This window comes from Pseudonaja textilis, chromosome Z (assembly GCF_049901715.1).
Source record: "Pseudonaja textilis isolate UNSWEBS1 chromosome Z, rPseTex1.2, whole genome shotgun sequence".
In the NCBI taxonomy this organism is placed as follows: Eukaryota; Metazoa; Chordata; class Lepidosauria; order Squamata; family Elapidae; genus Pseudonaja; species Pseudonaja textilis.
Window position 1 is genome coordinate 96,644,221 of NC_142008.1, and position 17,871 is coordinate 96,662,091.

Here is a 17,871-nt window from a genome sequence, read left to right on the forward strand (position 1 = left end):
ATAACAGATTTACAGCCACACTTCTGCCATGGTTGTTAAGCAAGACCTCATATGATTGCTTCTTCATTGACTATGCCTGTTGGAAGCTGGTTGTGAAGCCTGCATATGGTAACCATTTGACTGTGAGACACTGCAGAGTTGTAAACACTTGCCAGTTATGAAGCATCTGAATTTCAATCAGGTGATACCAGGAAAAGTAAAGTTACCTTTTCATTAACTAAAGTACTATCTATAGTTTCAAGGCCTATAGTTTTCATCAGCTTGGTATCCTGCATTGAAAATCATCTAGTATATTTTATTGTTTGGTCTGGGTTTACAGATAGGTAGTTAAAATCTTGGAAGACATCAGGGCTGGGGAAGACTGGCATAGTAATTATTGTGAAAAAATTAAGAACAAGCCTAAAATATCCTGGTCCTACAGAAAGAAACCGTGTTCTAATTTCAGGTAATTTTTGGTTTAATCTATAACTTTAATGCAAAAAGATTATGAAATATTTGTGGTAATCCTGTAGAGATTGCATTCATTCATGAATTGACAGTGCATTATAATAAGAATTACGCACTTCCAATTTATGAATGAATGCAATCCTTTGTTCATAGCCATATGTAGTATTCCAAAATTATTGCATACTGTCTGTTGTTCAATTGGAGACAGGTGCTTGAAGTTCTCTTCCCTGAAAAAAGCTAAAAGGTGTTTCCTGTTTCCCTTCCTGATTCCCTTTGAAATTATTTTTTTATCACTATAATTTAAAAAGCATTATTTTGACAATCTATACCAATTTAATACTATTGTGGCTACACTGAAGCTGCAGCTGTTGATGTTTCTGTTAATCTTGCGCCAAATTATATTCATCTCTATTGTATCATTCTTATTACTTTGCTTTTAAAGGAATCATTTATCTACCTGTCATTACATTGTCTCAGATCACTATCTTATTACTGAGTTTTTGGCAAATGTTGGGATGGTATTCAAAATCTGACAACTTTTTCCTAATTTGCAAAGTATTGAATTGTTATGAGATTGTCAAATACTTCGACAAATCAATGTTCCTACCCGAAATCTAATCAAATTTATTATAAAATGACATTTAGACATTTAAAGTATAATCCTGAATACGATTTCTTCCCATTTTTCCCCACTTAGGATGAGAATGATGATGATGATGACTGGAATCCCTGTAAAGCAGCTGGGGTCTGCTTGATGCTTCTGGCAACCTGTTGTGAGGATGACATTGTACCTCATGTTTTGCCCTTCATTAAAGAACACATTAAAAATATAGATTGGCGATATCGAGATGCTGCTGTCATGGCATTTGGATGTATTTTAGAAGGCCCAGAACCAAACCAGTTAAAACCTCTTGTTATTCAGGTGAGAGAGGCTTGTGCTAAAAATATGAGTCCATTTCTTTTGAAATGAAGGCTTGCAAACTAGATAACTATTTGTAATTATATTAATTATGTTTCTTTTTGATTTAAAATTATTTCATAATATTCTGATAATATCAGTTTCATTAGGAATAAAGTAAAGACCAGGTATGTACTCGACATTATGTTGAATTGACCCTAGGGCCAAAATGAATTTATCTTAAATATACTACACATTTAATTTGGTATCATTTTGATCAAATGAGTACGTGCTACAATCACAATACTGTTGGTGCAACCATTGTTTGGTACAAAAGGTCTGAAATTTCAGCCTTGTAGCATAATATATTGCTCTGGTACTACAAAGTGACAGGAACCTTTAAGAAAGGCTCTATTCCACTTTCCTTCTAAAAAAGGACACCATGACAAGAAAACACAACTGTTATAATTATATTCTGCTTTAATTGCTTGTGATCCGAGAAGTGAATGGGTTCCTCTGCCTTCTGCAGTGATTTTGAGGAGTAAGTGATGGGGAGATAATCTATCCCATGTCTAGCAAAGCACCATATTTGAAGAACATATTTTTATTGGCTGAAATACTGGCAAATCATATCAGATTCTGATATCACTTTATAAATACAGAACAACTTACTTGTAGTAATTCTTACATATTCTGTGTTAGAAGACTAAAATCTGTGTTGGTCTTTCATTTTGACAACTGCCAATTGAGGGACAAAAGATTCAGAACTAGCACAAAGCAATATTGGTGCAGTATAGATGAACTATATTTTTCCTGCACTTTTGTGATACAGTACAGTAATTCAAAACAGTCTATACAATTACATTTCTCCTAGATCCTGTGATTTAAACTGAAAGACATTGGCACATCAGACTTACTTTACAGTTATTTTCAGTTAATTTTGTGCCTAGTTCAAGGGATTAGTGATTGCCTTTAAAATACTATATTGACTTGAATTGAATCAAAGATCTGAAAAGAGCTGTTTTCATTTGTGATCCAGTTTGCATCCTAAGATTTGTGAAAAGGATTTCTTTTTAAAAAAAATTAAATCAAAATGATGCAAAGACTTGGCATCTGTAAGTGGACAAAGAAATTACAAAAGTTATACAATTAGTACTCAGTGCATTGGTGCTGACAAATTAACCAGAAAAAAGAAAATACTTGAAATTTTTAACAATAAACAAAAATATTTTAGAGATCTTTTTGAAGAGTGCCAGAGTTTCTACCATTTAAAACACTACAGATAAATATTTAATTTCTAACTTCATTGTTGTACTCTGATATATATTTGTATTTCTTATTTCAGTTCCTCTTTTTCCCTTTTAAAATGTGCTCTAAAAACTTTAAAGAATATACTCCAAATGCTTAAATTTGTCTAATTACATTGCCTCATTTAGATCTATTCACAGTAATGAAAAAGCAACTTTACCAACTCCTTGCATTTACTATAAAGGAAAGGAAAGCTGAAGACTATTTCAGTTTCTCTTAGTAACTGCTTCGCTTAACAACCAAGCTCCCAGTCTTAACTGCAGTTGCTAAATAAAATGCAGTATGTAATATATATCGAAGCCATTCTTGTTTAAATTGTCAAATTTCTGTTATGAATATATGCTGGTAATTTTGCAATTACTGTACGTTCTGCACATTACGTCTGATATTAGTAACATATCAAAAAATAAACATTTTCTGGTACTATGTTAAGTTTGCCATTGCAGCAATGAACTTAAGTAATTTCATATATATACATACACTGCACAATTAGACAAGTTGTGTTTTAGAGGATTAATTTCATTATTGAACAATTACAGTGCTCTTTGTCAATTCAAATCTTAAACCTCAAAACTGAATATTTAAGAAATCAAAATGAGGTTTTGGCTTTTTTAGGAGAATATATGTGCACAGTTATTGGGCAACTATTAATGTGCAGAATTATTATGCAACTAAATGAAAAATGAAAATTTTCCCATCTCATTTATTTGCATCTGAGAATAATAAACAACTCAAAATGTACAAATAAAAATGTACAAGATTCTTTATCAATGACCAACATAGGCACCCTTCTTTCCAATAATGGTCATAAGCCTTCCATTCATGGAATCTGTCAATTTCTTGATCTGTTGGCGTTCAGTTTTTGTGCAGTAGCAGGCACTGTTCAGAGAAGTGTACTGATTTTCTTAAATTTCCCATTCAAGCAGGGCCCACAAGTTCTCAATAGAGTTTAGGTCCGGTAAGGAAGGGGGCCATGTCATTATTCTTTCATCTTTAAGGCTTTTATTGGCTAGCCGCTCAGTGGAGTACTTCGATATATACGATGAAGCACTGTCCTGCATTAAAACATGATCTTGAAAGATGCAGACTTTTTCCCCTTACCACTTCTTGAAGAAAGTGTCTTCTAAAAACTAGCAGTAGGTTTGGGAATCAGTTTTGAGTCCATCTTCAACCTGAAAAGGTCCAATTATTACTCATCTTGAATAATACCAGCCCATACCAATACCCCACCTCCACCTTGTTGGCGTCTGAGTCAAAATGGAGCTCTGTGCCCATCACTGATCCTGCCATGGGCCCATCTATCTGGCCCATCAAGAGTCACTATCATTTCATCAGTCCATAAAACCTAATCTGTCTTCAGATATTTCTGGCCCCAATCTTGCCGTTTCAACTTAAGTGTATCATTTAGTAGTGATTGGGCTTCAGAATTCCTTACCTTGGCCATGTCTCTGAATAGTGAACACCTTATACTTCTGGGCACTCCAGATAGGTTGCGGTTCTGGAATACAATAGCACTAAGGGATAATAATTTGTGGTAGATTCACATTTGATTCCTCTCAAATTTTTGGCACTTAATATGCATCTTTTTTTCAACACATTTTATGCAACCCTATTGACCATTTGCAACAAAATGCATGAAGGTTCTGTGACCATGTCCCAATACCTTCACAATTTCAAGAGTGCTGCATCCTTCTGAAAGATATTTTGCAACTTTTGACTTTTCAGAGTCAGATTTTTGGCCCATTTTGCCTGAGGGAAAAATACTGCCTAATATGCATATTTTAATATAGGGTGTTCATCTCCTTAGGTCACACCCTCATACAAATATACATCACCTAATATGCTTATATCCACTAAGCAAGTCTTAGAGGTGAAAATATGTATTAAAATGATACGGTCAAAATACCTTCTTGCCTAATTGTGCGTGTAGTGTATACACATGTGTTGTGATTCCGGCATCAGCTACAGGTTTTTTGAATGAAAGCTCCAGCGAGGAGGACTTGTATGAATCAGCAAGTATTAGTGATTTCAATGAAGAGGAGGAGGCGAATGTTACAAGGGAGGTCACATTTGATTTGCAGGACCGGCCTGAACCTTCAACCTCCTCGGCTTCTCAATCAGGTTATCAGCCGTTCCCGAGGAACTTATGGAGTCTTCAGGTGAAAGTAATAATTTAGATAATCGCTGGGTGGATGTCAGAAGCAGGCGTCTCCTTACGAGAAGAAACCAACGGGAGCACAGGAGGAGGGCAGATCAGTAATTAGACTAATTAGCTGCTGCTCTATAAAGGGAGAGGGATGACTCTGCACTCTGTTGGGAACAAACTGTTTGCAAGGAGAACTGAAGACTTTGGCTTGGAGGATTTAAACCTGAAATATCTTGTTGGGACTTGGATTTATTGGAACTATTAACTTGGACTATCTTGTGAAGGCTAACTACAGCTGTTATCAGTGAAGATTCCTGGTTGCTGCCTTTATTTGCGAGGACTGCTGCTTTCAGCCTTATCTGTTTATTTTGGAAGGTGGGACATAACATTCTTGTTCCCGACCTAACAGACCATCTTTGCAATGATGGATTTAACTCAAATGCAACAATTGATCGAGCAGCAACAGTTACAGATTAATCAGTTACTTCAGAGCAACGTGTCCCTTCAGAATCAGGTAACTCAATTGTTAGCGTTTGTTACCAATTCTCAAACTGTTTCAGCTGCAGCTGGAGCCCCCCCTGCACCCCCTATGAGGAAAAACCCGGTAGCTATGCCAGAAAAATTTTCTGGGCAAACAGACATGTTTTCAACATTTTTGGGTCAGTGCCAACTGTATTTTTCTGTGAGGCCTGAAGATTTTCCAACCGACCGGGCTAAAGTGGGGTTTATTATTAGCTTGTTAACCGGGCAGGCTGCCAAATGGGCTACTCCCTTATTAGTACAGGATAGCCCATTATTAGACAATTTCCAGGGGTTTCTTCAACAGATGAACGTAATGTTTGAGAACCCGATTAAATCACAAATTGTGGACAGAAAGTTGAAGGATATTACTCAGGGCAAACGTCCCTTGCAAGAATACGTGGCAGAATTCCGCTTGTTGTGTATGGACTCTACCTGGAACGAACCAGCTCATATGGCAGCATTTCAGGAGGGCTTGTCTGACATTATCAAGGATGAATTAATCCATGCAGAGCATGCTTCGACTTTGGATACATTAATTACTCAATGCTTACGTATTGAAGCTCGCTTACAACAACGTAGGTGTAAACGGACCGTTGCGGAATCATCTGTGTTTTCTCGTGCACGCATCCCGCCTATGAGGGTTTACCAATCCAGGATCTCAGCAGAGGAGCCGATGGAGATAGGCGCACTCCGCCCTCGCTTAACGGTGCAAGAACGTTCGAGAAGGTTTCAGGAAGGTTTGTGCCTTTATTGCGGGGGTTCGGGACATTTTGTAAATTCCTGCACTCGGAAGGGGACTCGTGGACCTGTACCAGAAACCAGTGCTGGCCCATCAGGAAACTGGGTAGGCCCGACTTCGGGGAAACCCTAGGTCAGGCACAATTTCCACTCTCATCCCAAATTGCCGAAGTAAATTCTGGCCCTCCTCGACATTTACTTTTGGACACTCGTATATTCTTGCAATCCCGGAAGGAGGGAATTCCTGCCGTGGCACTGGTGGATTCAGGGGCTACGACAAGCTTTATGGACTATGATTTTGTGAAACATTTCAAAATTCCTTTAGTGTCTGTGACTCCCCCCATGCAGGTGGAAACCGTAGATGGGCGTGAACTCAAGTCGGGACCTATTCGCTTTGCCACCCACCCATTGCGCATGCATATTGGGGATCATGAGGAAGCGATAAGTTTTTATGTCACCTCGAACCTCCATCTTCCTTTGGTGCTCGGAGTATCCTGGTCGCGTTTACACGATCCGTTGGTGGCTTGGGCGCAGAATGCTGTTTCTTTTCCAAGCCTGCAATGTGTGGACCACCTGAGGCATGTCTCCGCAGGCCAACACGTTGTCGCTTCTGCTGTCTCGATTCCTTCAGAGCTGTCGGATTTCTCCGATGTTTTCAGTGAACAGGAGGCAGACCAATTACCACCACATCGTGTTTACGATTGTCCCGTGGATTTGATACCGGGTGCTCCATTGCCAAAGGGGAGGTTATATTCTTTGTCCGAGCCCGAATTAGTTGCACTTCGAGAGTTTTTGGATAAAAATCTAGCTCGGGGATTTATTCGACCTTCGTCGTCTCCTCTTTCGGCACCCGTTCTCTTTGTCAAGAAGAAGTCGGGAGAACTTCGTCTCTGTTGTGACTATAGACGCTTGAACACTATCACCGTGAGAAATAGCTATCCTTTACCGCTCATTCCCGAATTGATGGAGCGGTTACGGGAAGCTACTATTTTCACGAAACTTGACTTACGTGGAGCTTACAATCTGGTTCGGATGCGCAAGGGAGACGAGTGGAAGACGGCTTTTGGCACTCGTTATGGTCATTTCGAGTACACCGTCATGCCATTTGGTTTGACCAACGCTCCTGCTGTATTTCAACATTTGATGAACGATATTTTTCGAGACATGCTGGATAAGTTTGTTGTCATATATTTGGACGACATTTTGATTTATTCAAGATCCAGAGAGCAACATCTTCAGCAGGTTCGTCAAGTGCTTCAGCGTCTTCGGGAGCATAAACTTTATGCTAAATTGGAAAAGTGTTTCTTTTTTCAGTCGTCAATAGAATTCTTGGGACACATCATTTCTCCCGTGGGCATTGCTATGGACCCCAAAAAGGTTGAGGCGTTGTGTAGTTGGGAAGCTCCTCGTCGGGTCAAAGATGTACAACGACTTTTGGGATTCGCCAACTACTATTGGACTTTTATTCCAGGTTTTGCGAAAATAATGGACCCCATAACTCAGCTTCTCCGTAAGAAGGTTCCATTTGTGTGGGGGCCTCCACAACAACAGGCTTTTGACACTTTGAAAAAAGCATTCGTAACCGAGCCAATATTGAAACATCCTGCTCCGGATCGTCCATTTGTGGTCGAGACAGATGCTTCTAATGTCGCTATCGGAGCAGTGCTGTTACAAGCTTCGGAGGATGGCGCACTTCTGTTTCCTTGCGCATACTATTCTAGGAAGCTTACAGCTTCGGAGCGCAACTATACCATCTGGGAAAAGGAGTTGTTAGCCATTAAGGCTGCTTTTGAGACCTGGAGACATCATTTGGAGGGGGCTCGGCACAAGGTGGAGGTTCGGACGGATCATCGAAATCTGGAGCATTTGACCACGGCTAGGAAATTGAATCAACGGCAGATTCGTTGGTCGTTATTTTTTGCCAGATTCAATTTCTCTGTTACTTACGTTCCAAGTGGACAGAACCGGAGGGCGGATGCGTTATCTCGGAAACCAGAGTATACTTGTGCCGAAGATCCTCTTCCTTTACGGACGGTGTTACCACCGGAATCTCTAGCCGTACTGCAGGAACCGGTAGATTTGCGGGCCCGACTACGAGAGGCGCAACATTTGGATGCGTGGACGCAGCAGAGACGGGGGGACGTTGGCTCTAATTCTCCATGGTCTTTTGAAGACGATCTGCTTCGACATCGGGGTTTATTATATGTACCTACCAGACCGTTGAGGGCCCTCATCATGACACAATGTCATGATAACCCTGCCGCTGGTCATTTTGGCTTTCACAAAACCTTGCATTTGGTCACCCGGACTTTTTGGTGGCCTCGAGTTCGTCATGATGTGTCCTCTTACGTCGCTTCTTGCATTCAATGTAGGCAAGCGAAAGCGGCGTCAGGTGCACCCCCTGGACTTTTGCAACCCTTGCCGACTCCAAGTAGGCCATGGGGAGCGATCTCCATGGACTTTCTGACACATTTACCATCTTCGTCGGGGTTCACAACAGTGCTTGTGGTAGTGGATATGCTGACTAAAATGGCCCATTTCATTCCCTGTCGGAAATTGCCATCGTCCCGCACTACGGCTCAGTTATTTTTGCAGCATATCTTTCGTTTACATGGACTGCCGGATAGAGTGGTTTCTGATCGTGGGGTCCAGTTTACGGCGCAATTTTGGAAACAGTTAATGGCGGCTTTGCAAGTGAAAATATGTTTAGCGTCAGCGCACCATCCAGAAACTGATGGCGGGACAGAGAAGGTGATTGGGATTCTTACTCAATATTTGAGATGTTTTGTAAATTTGCGACAAAACGATTGGGCGAAATATCTCCCATTAGCAGAATTCGCGTTTAACAACTCGCAGCACACCTCCACTCGTGTCACGCCATTTTTTGCAAATATGGGTTATCATCCGCGTTTCTTCCCATTAACTATGATGGATTCCCCGGTTCCCGTCTACTGATGCAACAATTGAACAAGGCAAAAGAAGATTATAAGCGGTTTGCAGATCGGTCCCGTCGGGCAACGCCTCCGTTAGCTGTGGGCGATAAAGTGTGGCTATCTACAAAACATCTGAAGGTCGATCGCCCTATTAGGAAACTTGATCATCGGTTTATTGGTCCGTTCCCGATTGAGGCAGTTGTTAACCCTATGGCATACCGCCTCACTTTGCCGCGTTCCATGCGTATTCACCCCGTCTTTCATCGATCTCTCTTGATTCCCGATTCTTATGATTGTCGTCTACGTGACTCTGCTGAAACGATTCCGTTATCATCGCCCCCTGAGAAGGCTGCTGTTGACGATACGGTGGTCAGCGTCCTTGATTCCCGTTGGCTCAAGGGTCGATTCCAGTACTTGGTCGGGAGGAGAGTAGATGATTTGGAGGTTTGTTCCTGGACGGATGCGTCTACGTTTCATGCTCCGGATCTGCTTCGAGACTTTCATGCACGCTTCCCTTCGAAACTGCATCCGGATCGTCAGACCCGGGGGAAGGGCCCTGCGGTGAGGGATAGTGTTGTGATTCCGGCATCAGCTACAGGTTTTTTGAATGAAAGCTCCAGCGAGGAGGACTTGTATGAATCAGCAAGTATTAGTGATTTCAATGAAGAGGAGGAGGCGAATGTTACAAGGGAGGTCACATTTGATTTGCAGGACCGGCCTGAACCTTCAACCTCCTCGGCTTCTCAATCAGGTTATCAGCCGTTCCCGAGGAACTTATGGAGTCTTCAGGTGAAAGTAATAATTTAGATAATCGCTGGGTGGATGTCAGAAGCAGGCGTCTCCTTACGAGAAGAAACCAACGGGAGCACAGGAGGAGGGCAGATCAGTAATTAGACTAATTAGCTGCTGCTCTATAAAGGGAGAGGGATGACTCTGCACTCTGTTGGGAACAAACTGTTTGCAAGGAGAACCGAAGACTTTGGCTTGGAGGATTTAAACCTGAAATATCTTGTTGGGACTTGGATTTATTGGAACTATTAACTTGGACTATCTTGTGAAGGCTAACTACAGCTGTTATCAGTGAAGATTCCTGGTTGCTGCCTTTATTTGCGAGGACTGCTGCTTTCAGCCTTATCTGTTTATTTTGGAAGGTGGGACATAACACACATGTATGTATGTAAGTAATATCTACAGATTGGTTGGCACCTTGAAAGTCCTCCCTTTGCCATTTAACTTTCAACTTACTTTATTACTATCTCCTTTTATTAAAGTACCATATTTTATATGGTTTATAGGATATTATGTTTTTAACTATATCCTGCCCAGACTCTCTCTGGGTAAGTAAGTTGGGCAGTACCTAAATTTGAGAAATAAATAAATGTCCAGAATATATAGTAAGAGCTTTTTCCCCCCTATAAGCTTTCATGTTTAATATGTCCAGTGTCTTCTCTCCCTACTTGCCCCCAGATATGCTTTCAGTTTGCTTGGTTATTAATAATTAATCCTAATACCTGTGTATTACATGCTAATATTGTCAATGTTTTATTGTTTATTGTATAAGATTTATTAAATACTCTGCTAGTTTTATTGTGCATAAGATTTGCTAAATTGGCTCAAGTTTGCTTGTTCAATATTTGAATACTGAATGGCAAACAATGAACTTGAAATCTATGTGATATATTTCAGCTACAATGTTATATTATTCAGTATTTTGGAGTAACTGTATCTAATTATGTAACTGGGCTTCCAAATAAGCCTGATTTACAACTTTTCTGGCCTGAGATCTAATTGCAGAACAGAAGGAGGAAATACAAGGATTTTGAAAACTACTTTAGACAGATTGACAGTGGACCATTTTTCTCCTAGGCTATGCCTACTCTTATAGAATTAATGAAGGATCCCAGTGTTGTAGTCAGAGACACAACCGCCTGGACTGTGGGTCGGATCTGTGAGCTATTACCTGAGGCAGCCATAAATGATATTTATCTTGCACCATTGCTGCAGTGTCTAATTGAAGGCTTGAGTGCAGAGCCAAGAGTGGCTTCCAATGTATGCTGGGTAAGTGAGAATTCTTATTCTGAATAAACATTTGGGTGCTGGATAAATTAGAAAAAGAAGGCTTGTTGTTTTGAATCTGTACTTGCTCTCAGTGTACATATAGTCCTCGACTTATAACCACAATTGGGACCTGAATTCTATTACTAAGCAACGTCATTAAGTATTTATGATTTTTCTTTTTGCCATGCTTAAGCAAATCACTAGTCATTAACCAACTCCCTCTGTCATTAAGCAAAATTGGCTTTCCCATTTATTTTGCTTGTCACTAGCTGTCTAGGAAGGTTGTATATGATGATCATGTGATTTAAGAACAGTGCAACTATCGTAAATACATTCTGGTTGCCAAGTGTGCAAATTTTGATTATGTGACCATGAGGCATACTACAATAGTCATGCTACGTTTTTCAGCATCGTCATAACTTCAAATGGTTGTTATATGAATGGTCATAAATGGAAGGTAATCTGTATAAAGTTACAGATAAAACCATGGTGCTAAGGAAAAAAATGTGATTGGACCTATTATTTGACTTTTTAATTTATCAAATAATAGAGCAAGAAGATGTTAAAGGTGCAAGGTTGAAGTCAACATTAGAAAATCTAATTTCTTAGGCTGAAAAACAGTAACTTGCCAAAATAGGAAACTTCCTGAAATTGTCAACTTCTAAATTACTGGCACCTAATATCTTTCAGGCGTTCTCTAGTTTGGCAGAGGCTGCCTATGAAGCTGCTGATGTGGCTGATGATCAAGAAGAGCCTGCAACATACTGCTTATCCTCATCCTTTGAATTAATTGTTCAAAAACTTTTAGAGACCACAGACAGGTAATTTAATAATTCTTTATCTATTCGACCATGTCTGAATGAACTTCACAAAATCCTCAAAATCTGTTATCCTCAAAATAAAATCTCCACAACCTCTGAAGGGTAAGGTGTAATATCACTAGGTTGGTTTTGTAATTATTGGGAACCATTTACATGTATTATAATTCCACAAAATTGCAGAAAAGTTACAGACATGCAATTTTGGCACAAGCCATATTGTTGCGAGCCATAATGTGTATGAATAATATCCACTAAAACAGTAGAGTCAAAATAAAAAGTTCTGGAATATACTTGGAAGATCTAAGCCCGTGATGGCAAACCTGTGGCATGCGAGAGGTCGCCTGGAAGAGCCCCACTGCGCATGTGCACGCGCCCTCCACCAGCCAGCTGATTGTTGGGTATCTGCGGGGGTAACGTATGTGTGGGAGATGGCCGTGTATGCATGCGCAGAGGCATCCTGCAAACATGGGGTGTCATGCGCACATGCACGGGGTCGCGCACGCATTGTATGGGTGCCAGCGCGTAAGCGCGCACACTTTCAGCACGTGACATGGAAAAAGGTTAGCCATCACCGTTCTAAGCCTTTAACAAGAGAAGCAAAACATTATACAGAAGAGAATTTTTTTTAAAAAAAAACATGCAAGTGTATTTAACACATAATTTACTTAGGTTGCATGGTTATGATCCAATAGAATATAGAACTTGGACAGATTTTTTTTCAGGATCAAGCATACGGAACAATAAAATATAAGCATTTTGAAAAATCTGCATTTGATCTCTGATTTTCAACATGACTAAATTTTGCAAAAAAAATTAGCTGATTTTTGACTAAATTTTGCATCAAAATGGAGCATGGAGCTATGTAGTATTAAAACAATTCATGTTTTAAGCAAGCTTTGCACCTTGGAATCTTTCCCTTTTATATTTCAGTTTATTTTCAGTTTCTCTTATCTAAAAACGATCTATGATTTGTCCTCTTTTTTATTACGAACTCCAATAACTACCATAGGTTAAAACTAAGAGACCAGTTTAGAATAAAATATGTGGCAGGGTTTTTATTTTGCCTAGATTTCATGATTTTCTTTCCAAAAATTAAAAAAATAAAGGCTCCTCTTCATTGGTTCCTTTCCACGCTCCCGACCTATCAGTAATATAGATCAAAACAGTGAAAGTTCCTGATTAGGAGCTTTGGTTTCATAGGAAAAACAGATATATATGCTTTTGAATCTAGGGTATGACATGTGGTGGTAGGTTTTACTTCTCATTTACAAAATACCAGGAGAATTATTTTTTAAAAAACTATCATATCCAATGTAGAATTATTTAAATCACTATTGAATCTTATGTAAGTTATTTGACATAAACTATTTATTTGCTTGACATATTTCCTGACTTGACTGCATTCATGCCCTGGTCAAGAGAATTTTGTTTTATTATTACTTAATGCTTATAGGTTGTAAATTTATACATACCTGGTTATTGCAACAAGAACTAATTTTGTTTCAGTAATATCCCTGCCTCCAAACTGAATCAAAGTAATTCAGATTCTGTCATATGTTATCTAATTCTATAAGCTGACAGCCCTTTGAGAATACTCTTATTCCATCACTATTTGACATTTTGCAAGCAATTCTGCAATGTTTGTAGATAAACAATTTAATGTGATTTTATTCTATTTCTGTGCTAGCTTTCAAGTTACTTTAAAATGCAATTACTGTACACGTATCCTTCACCTACCAAATTTTTGTTCATCACTCATTCAAACTTACAACAGTGGTGAAAAAGTAGCACAGAACACTAAATACAGCCTGTTTATGACCTTTACAGTGTCCTTTGATCACTTGATCACCATTAAAGGCAGCATGTGTGTCATGTGCCTAAGTCATAAACGCATAAGCTGCTCATTTAACTATCTGCAATCCTCACTTGACAATAGCGACTGCCAAGACTGCTCTACTAAGCAGCACATTGCATCATCTCGCTTAATAATGGCGATTTCTGTCAATCCAAGAACTGCCTGTACTATTAACTCGTTTTGCTGTAGAAGATCCTTCATATTCTAGATCTTGTCTTACCACTCAGTGTCTTATAAACTATTGAACTACTATTTGGATCTGTGGTTAGATTTCCATATAACAATTAGTTTGGATACATTGGGATGCTGTAGCGTAAAATACATCACTCTGAAACAATAGGCCTACATTTCTTGTGTCAGCTAAAGAAAAAATTTGACTTTTTCCAAATGTCTATGGAGATTCTCAGTCATCCAGATTATGGTTGTCCCAAAGGTGCTTTTTAAAGAGGCAACTGGACTTTCTTTCTTTTTCTTTAAAAAGTCATCCAAGAAGCTGCTTCAGCTCTGACTGGATGGTGGGGAATGAAAGGATTTATATTCTTTAAGGACAGCTGGTCATTTGCATTGTTTTAGGGAGTTGTTGAGGCCACTTTGTCTGTGTCCTTTGGGTCATTTGAATGGTCCAAATGGGTATGGAGCTTTCTTGGAACTGCTGAATGGATTGTGTTGTGGAGCTGTGCTTTCTGCGGGATGTTTTCTGACCTGTGTCCCTTCACTGTTGAACACAGGCATAGGCTGTTGAGGGTGAGTCTGCATTGTCTGCATCTCAAAGTGAAGCACAAATGATTCCTGTAGTCTGCAGGTCATGGTTGTCCCAAAGGTGCTTCAGTGACCCTGAGGACACAGACAAATCCCCATGTAACCTCAACAATTCTAAAAGAATGCAAATGACCAACTGTCCACAAAGAATATAGATGCTTCCATTCTCTACCATTTACTCAGAGCTGAGAAAGCTTCTCGGATGAGAAGCAAAAAGTCTTCAAAGAAAAACAAGAAAATCCAGTTGCCTCTTGAAAAAAGCACCTTTGGGGCTTTTTCTAGTTTTCTTGAATAATAATACCCTCTCCCCCTGATCTGATTTAAAATCAGTTCAATTTATTTTATTCCATAATGTCCAAATAAATACCAAGAGACCTGGTAAGTGTATTGCTTTGATGAGACTTCCAGATTCAGAAGGATATTTTTTTTTAATAACATGATAATAGAGTAGAAGTGATACTGAACAAACAAAAAACCATTTTGTTCTGAGCATGAAGTTAAATAGATCACTCAGTACATTCTGGTAGAACATTTTGTCTGACTTATGTTCTAACCAAAATGTTTTTGACTATTTTGTCATTTACATATAATAATAAATAAACAATTAGCACACACACATGCCCCCCCATTCCCTATTTTCATCCTGGGATTTCAAACTAGTAGAGCAGCAATCTGACAGGTGCTATGTGTGTTTGATCTATAGAAAATTGGCTTAGGGATATATTTTGAAACATATTAAAAATTAAAATAGTAAATAGCAGCTAAGACTACTTTTTATAATCTGCCTGTTCAAATCATAATAGACCTGAGCTAACAAAAGAGCAAAATGCTGAGTTCTGTATATTTCACAGATAACACAAAACGATCTCATACAATAATTGTAAAAATGCATGTACCTGTGCAGTGTACATTTTATATCTGTTAATCTTACTGAAGAAAAATATTCAGGGACAACATTGCATTATGATTCATTGATTAATTTCTCATACCAAAGAATTTACAAATAGCATTGTATGTTACAGAAAACAGTGCTTTATCTTTTTTGTAGTTGCCCTTCTTGAATTATCTATAATGTGCTATCGTGTGACCTCAGAACTAACCTAACATTTAAGCCAAATGAGTTAATAACATAGACAAATACTATGATTGTTGTTGGGCCACTGCTAGAAGCTGAGAATGATGGAAAGGTCCAGTCCTTATTCATTGCCACAGGCAGGTAAAAAAGAAATCTCCCTTTTTTTTAATCACCTCCCCAGGCTTAATTCCCCCCAAAAACAAATGCAATATTTTACTCTGCCTTCTATTGATGTATCACTTCAGTGGACACAGCCTTTTGGATAGTTCATTGGCATTGTGTCTGTGTACTAATATAATCTCACAATTCCTATTTGTATTTTTTTTTAGGCCTGATGGACATCAGAACAACTTAAGGAGTGCTGCATATGAAGCGCTGATGGAAATTGTGAAAAATAGTGCCAAAGACTGTTATCCTGCTGTTCAGAAGACAACTTTAGTTATCATGGAACGGCTGCAACAAGTGCTCCAAATGGAGGTTAGTTTGGAAATCTAAAAAAATGTGATAGTATTCCCCCAAATGTGTGATCTCTAAAAAGAAAAGCTTAACTTGGGGAGTTGTATATATATATTTTTTTCATGGAAGTTTTGCATGTTTTCTATGATTCATGTTAAATGGACTGACTGAGTCAAGATTGAAATTAAAATATTGATTGTATAAGAGATTTGTGGGCTAAGGATTGGGTGAGGGACACTGTTACCTATACTGGGGTTTTCCATTGCATGCACATGCCTATGATCTGATGATCATTGTTAGATTCTAATTAAACATAGTATAAGTTTTAAAATCTTCTCAGACTGAAAGATGGCCAATGAATATCCTTATTCAAATGCACACTTACAATCAGAATTTGTTCTGGTTGTAGGTTTTATTATTCCCAATCAACTTAATTTTAAATATATGTCAGATCTTCAATAGAGATAACAGTTTTAACGAATATTTCAAATGCTAAACATTATTTTTTCTCCAGTCTCATATCCAGAGCACAAGTGACAGAATCCAGTTTAATGATCTTCAATCTTTACTTTGTGCTACGTTGCAGGTAAAAACTTAACATTTATTACTGATTATATAAATGTTTACAGCTCTAAACTGTAAAGCATTCAGTATAAGAACTATAAGTAATATTTAGGAAAAAACAAATCTGTATTGAATTTTTTACAGATCAAGTGCCCTCTTGGTTCAAATTTGAATTTTTCTTTGCAATTTTTGAAAATCAATTGTATATAGAAAAAGAAAGTAATACATTGGTGCATTGTTTAAGACAAGAAATAATCTCACCAACTGGTCCCAGAAGTAGTATTGTCAAAGAAAGAGAAGGAATCTTACTAATTTAGCAGATGCTCAGCTAAAGTTAACTATCATTGTTCCATTGTATTTTGCTAAATAGGTATAAAGAAATTAGTACCTATTTCTAGACTAAATTAGCATCTAGAGGAGAATATCTATCCAGGTAAGAGATAGTTATTATTAAATACTTGCTTATAGGTTTTTCCAATTGTATAATTCATACCTATTCACATGATAAGACGAAAATGTAATTAAAAGTGAAATGGAGGGAGTAGAAGAAAACTTGCAGATAAATTTTCACTTTAACTTTCATCAAACAGAATGTCCTTCGCAAAGTCCAGCACCAGGATGCTTTGCAGATTTCAGATGTGGTGATGGCATCTCTTTTGAGAATGTTCCAAAGTACAGCAGGATCAGGAGGTGTCCAAGAGGATGCCCTCATGGCTGTTAGTACTCTGGTAGAAGGTAAATGCTTTGCTCTGCTAGTCAAGGGGATTTTTTTAACATTGAAGTCTCTATGAATACATAAGTGTTTGGGTTGTCCACATTCTTGTTTTATGTTACAATTGGGATATTCTGTACATTTAGGATTTATATATTGGTCTTGACATAACAAATGTCAAAGAGATTCGTGAGCTAAGGTTTGGATGTGGGACATCAGATGATACCAGAAAATTATAAGGACATTTTAATGATTAGATTCCAATATAGGTAGTGAAAAATATAGCAAAGGCTGTTATAGAACAGGCTCAGGTTTTGTTTTGATTATTAATAGATAATACTTTAAAATGTTCATAATGTTATGTAGTGTTTTAGGCATAATGACAGTCAGAAGTCTTTACCAAACAATTGTTTTGCTGTGATTATTATGTGAAGTAAATGAATAGAAAATGATTTATGTATCTTATTTTATTACCTTAATAGTGCAATTTAGTAATAGAATACATAAAACACACGTCTTATTTTTGAATTTTATTTTTTAGAATAGTTAATAGAGAGATGTGAAGTGATAAGATTTGAA

At 38.3% G+C, this 17,871-nt stretch overlaps 1 protein-coding gene across 1 annotated transcript in view; it reads left to right on the plus strand.

Annotated features, from left to right (window-relative positions):
* The window catches only part of KPNB1 (karyopherin subunit beta 1), a 45,887-nt gene that overhangs the window by 18,134 nt on the left and 9,882 nt on the right, over nt 1–17,871 (plus strand). The window contains 6 exon segments of the mRNA XM_087916670.1: nt 1,145–1,369; nt 10,859–11,050; nt 11,741–11,871; nt 15,890–16,037; nt 16,531–16,602; nt 17,171–17,315. Coding sequence (XP_087772796.1) covers nt 1,145–1,369; nt 10,859–11,050; nt 11,741–11,871; nt 15,890–16,037; nt 16,531–16,602; nt 17,171–17,315 — 913 coding nt within the window.